The sequence below is a fragment of the Cicer arietinum genome, chromosome 3 (genome assembly GCF_000331145.2).
Source record: "Cicer arietinum cultivar CDC Frontier isolate Library 1 chromosome 3, Cicar.CDCFrontier_v2.0, whole genome shotgun sequence".
Lineage (NCBI taxonomy): Eukaryota > Viridiplantae > Streptophyta > Magnoliopsida > Fabales > Fabaceae > Cicer > Cicer arietinum.
The window spans coordinates 43,636,138-43,639,987 of record NC_021162.2 but is presented as its reverse complement, the minus strand read 5'-3'; the positions used below and the strand labels follow the sequence as shown (position 1 = coordinate 43,639,987).

The following is a 3,850-nucleotide window of genomic DNA, read 5'->3' as shown; positions in this document are numbered from 1 at the left end:
AATTTATAATTAAAAATAATTTTCTATTTAGTGAATGTGTAATAAAAAAATTAGTATGGAGTTGGATGGAATAGTTGAACCTATTTTAGTTGTTTGTTTTTTGCAAACTTCAATATTATGGATTGTGAACTCCATTTTTGCTACTGACTTATGAATTAGCATTGTATTCAAATACTAGAGTGTTATATTCGAATACGACTGTGCAGTTTTGTTAAAAACTTCATTTTTCAACTTTGTTTTATGCATGTTTGGCATATGAAAACCCTTTCAAGGACTATGCTAAGTTGAAAGGTTATTTTGTTGCATTTGAAATTTAAATGTTACGTGATATTTGTTAATTTCCGTTGGTGACCCTTTACAATTATTGTGGAAATATGGGCTTTGCCCTCAGATGAGAATCATGATCGTCTTACGGATTAGTACTTTTGAGATGGACATATAGTTAGACATACCTGATCGAAGCTGTGTTAGGAGGATCTTGCGGGATGTGTGGAGATCACCCGAGTTGTATACTGTTTGTAGCATGGTTATATTAGGTGGTTGCATAGGGACTAGATGTCTTTCTTTTGTGGTTGTATTTATTTTATTTTGGAAGACTGTATCTATGCTTAAAATGTCTGTTGACTTTTCTTTTGATGGGTCAATGAACCACTTTTTAATGTGACGTGAGGAAAGTAGATATTCTTGGGGCAGTGTTTTTATGCAGGTGTCTGCCGAGAATACCCATAGGAAATGAGCTATGTATTATAGGTCTCATACCCCGGTGTATTTTGATGTTTAAATACTTTGGAATTTTGCTTCAAAAACTATTTCCGTGTTTGTAAATATTGTTGACTTTTGTCATTGTGTTACAACTTAAATATTTTATCCCAAAGTATTTCTTTGTTTTAAGAATTCGTTTTTTTTAAGAAAATACACTTGCGTTGTTAAAAATCGAAATGTTATATCAAATTTACAAAAATAGATGTCTGCCGAAAAATTTGGAAAAAAAATTCTAGTACACGAAAGTTAGGGTTTAAATCCTGAATCCTATCAAAAGACATTTGAAAAAAAAATTTCCGGTACGCAATTATCAATTTTTTTAAAACACACGAGTTTTGAAAAACTTTTAAGTTTTCTAGAACAAAGTTGGATTCAGTGAAGGTAAATAAAATAATTTTAAAAAATAAAATAAAATGGATACTTTGTATAAAGTGTGAGGATAGAAGTATAAATATAGAGTTACATCGAATAATTTTTAAACTTCTCAAGAATGTGTGCGGTAGTCCACATTTCCTTCTCATACAAATCTAAAACCTAAAACATTATCTTCCAAACCGTCTATTTCATTACATTTTCTCTTAAATTATGCAATTTATAATCAACCAACATATATTTCTTAATAAATTTGTGAATAAGGGATTATTGACATTGTGCGTGACATTACGGATAAGATGTCACACACAACCTATGACAGAGATGAAGAAATACCCTTCTAATTGCATGCTTCAAAACTAAATCTCCGCTAGTTGTCACATAAATTGACATATTTCCTTTCATTTCCTCTACAAATTATTCAAGCAACCACACATATGTATCTTCAATGAAAACCAAATTGTTCAACAAACTCTTCTCCTCCATCAATACTACTAAATTGTCCGTACATACCTTCTCGAGACATAATAAACATTTATCTAACTAGTTTCATTTTTAATAACATTTCATTGATTATTTCAGAATATCAATTAATCTTGAAGTATAATATTAAATTGAATTCACAATCCATAATATTGAAGTTTGCAACAAACAAACAACTAAAATAGGTTCAACTATTCCATCCAACTTCATACTAGTTTTTATATTACACATTCACTAAATAAAAAATTATTTTTAATTATAAATTCATATCATATTTTGATTTCTATTGTTGCTCATAAGCTGTTGTTAGTCATCAACACAACTGACAGATAAACTGACAAAAGGCAGTTTCTTAGCATAATATGACATATAAAGATCTTCAGCTCTTTTGACAACAATCTTAGGAATTCCTCCCCTCTTGACAGTTTCAAAAGCAATACTTTTTGTACAAATACCATCTGTCAGCTTCCAAGTAGGTTTTGTTTGTCCATCAATGCAAGTGGTGCCCATTGCTTTGTGCACAGCGTTCTTGATGTTAAGCGGCAAGGTAAATATTTTGTGCAAGTTAGTAGATACAATAACTAGACAACCAATACTATCAAGAGTTTCAATGATGCTGCCTGCAATACAAATCCATTTTGCATCTTCTGTTCCTCGGCATATTTCATCAACAAGCACAAGGCTCCTTTTGGTGGTTCTAGTAATGATGGATCGAAGTTCAGACATCTCGACCTGTAAACAGATATTAAGAACAATAGGAAGTAAGGTACTTGTGAAATTTCAATTCCATAAAGCAACAGAAAACAATAGAGTTTTAAGGAAAATACTTGTGAAATTTCAATTCCATAGCAATCAACATTATATGATATGATTTAAGGGCAAAGAATGAAACAATAGCAAACCTGAAATGAACTTGTGTGATCAGCTGGACTATCATATGACTTCGTATGAAGCATGATGGAGTCAAAATATGGAATCAGAGCTGATTCAGCACGAACCGTAAGTCCACATATCCCAAGTAGTGCAGCAGCACAAATTGACCGAAGCAAACTTGATTTACCACCACCAATATTTTTGTGCTTATAGAGAACAGCATTCCATGTTAATAACATAGAAATCGAAAATTAGGTATGAATACAACAAGAGAGCGGGGGATAAAAGAGAAAAGTGTTCTATAAATGTATTATATTATAGAAGTTATCCATAGCCTCTAAATTTTCATTAATTCAATTTCGTTTGTTAAATAAAGATACGTTGCATAAAAACATCCTCTTTTTTATTTTTTGAAATATACTGACTAGTTTCCTAACATAAAAGTTTTGGTCACTTTAGTTACTCCACTTTGAAGCAAATGAGTTCTAATCAAATGAAATACAAGATGAAACAATTTAAGAAGATAAACTAAGAAATTAGATGTACCTAACTTCAACTCAACTCCACTATTTCTGCGAGTTGCCGCATTGGTCATAGTCTACGATAAAGATATACAAGATGAAACAAATTAAGAAGATAAATTAAAAGAAAATTAACGATGATATTCTTTAAATCAAAGAAATAATCAATGAAGAAAAGGGCACGAACCTGATCAATAGATGTAAGTGAAGATTCAATCACTTCGTCTTCATTTTCCTCGATATGAATGATGGGAAGTTGTTGAAGTTCAGAAGCGCCATCATCCCCTTGTGATGGCATTGTAGGAGGACCCAAATCCAGTGACAAATATCTGTTTCTTACTTTGTCAGTCATTTCAGTGGCAGGATACTAAATGAAAGAGAGAAAAAGGAACCTCACAAACAAAACTGAAGTGAAAAAACCTAAGCTATTTGGAGAGAGAATTGTCGATTAAGAGAAGTGAGTGAGATTGGAGAGAGAATTGTCCGAGATTAACAATCGGTACGATAATCCTTGTAACTTTACGGTAGTATGCTTATATAAATGATATAATTGTGATTAAATTTAAAAATTATTTAAATATATTAAATTTAACTATAAATATTATAAATTAAAATATTTTCTAATTTAAAAATATTTCAAATGAACTATTTGTAGATGTTTTACCAATATATTTTTTTTTAAACCAAAATACCCTATTTTGAATTTTATATATAAAAAATGACCTACTATTTTAGACTAGTTGGAGGTCGTGGTCTGGGGGTGCGACCAAGTGAAAGCAACATTTTTTTCCCGTCGTTGGTTGGAGATGCGACCTCCCCAAAGGAATTTGTTAATTTTT

General features: G+C 31.1%; 1 protein-coding gene across 1 annotated transcript; it reads right to left on the bottom strand.

Moving 5' to 3' along the window:
* Nucleotides 1-1,852: 1,852 nt before the first annotated feature.
* On the bottom strand, nucleotides 1,853-2,679 carry LOC101500510 (DNA mismatch repair protein MSH1, mitochondrial-like). The gene is made up of 2 exons (XM_004514828.4): nucleotides 2,520-2,679; nucleotides 1,853-2,349 (listed from the first exon to the last, which is right to left on the bottom strand). Exons 1-2 carry the CDS (start codon nucleotides 2,571-2,573, stop codon nucleotides 1,924-1,926), a joined length of 480 nt encoding a protein of 159 aa, XP_004514885.3. The 5' UTR covers nucleotides 2,574-2,679; the 3' UTR covers nucleotides 1,853-1,923.
* Between the last annotated feature and the right edge of the window lie 1,171 nt (nucleotides 2,680-3,850).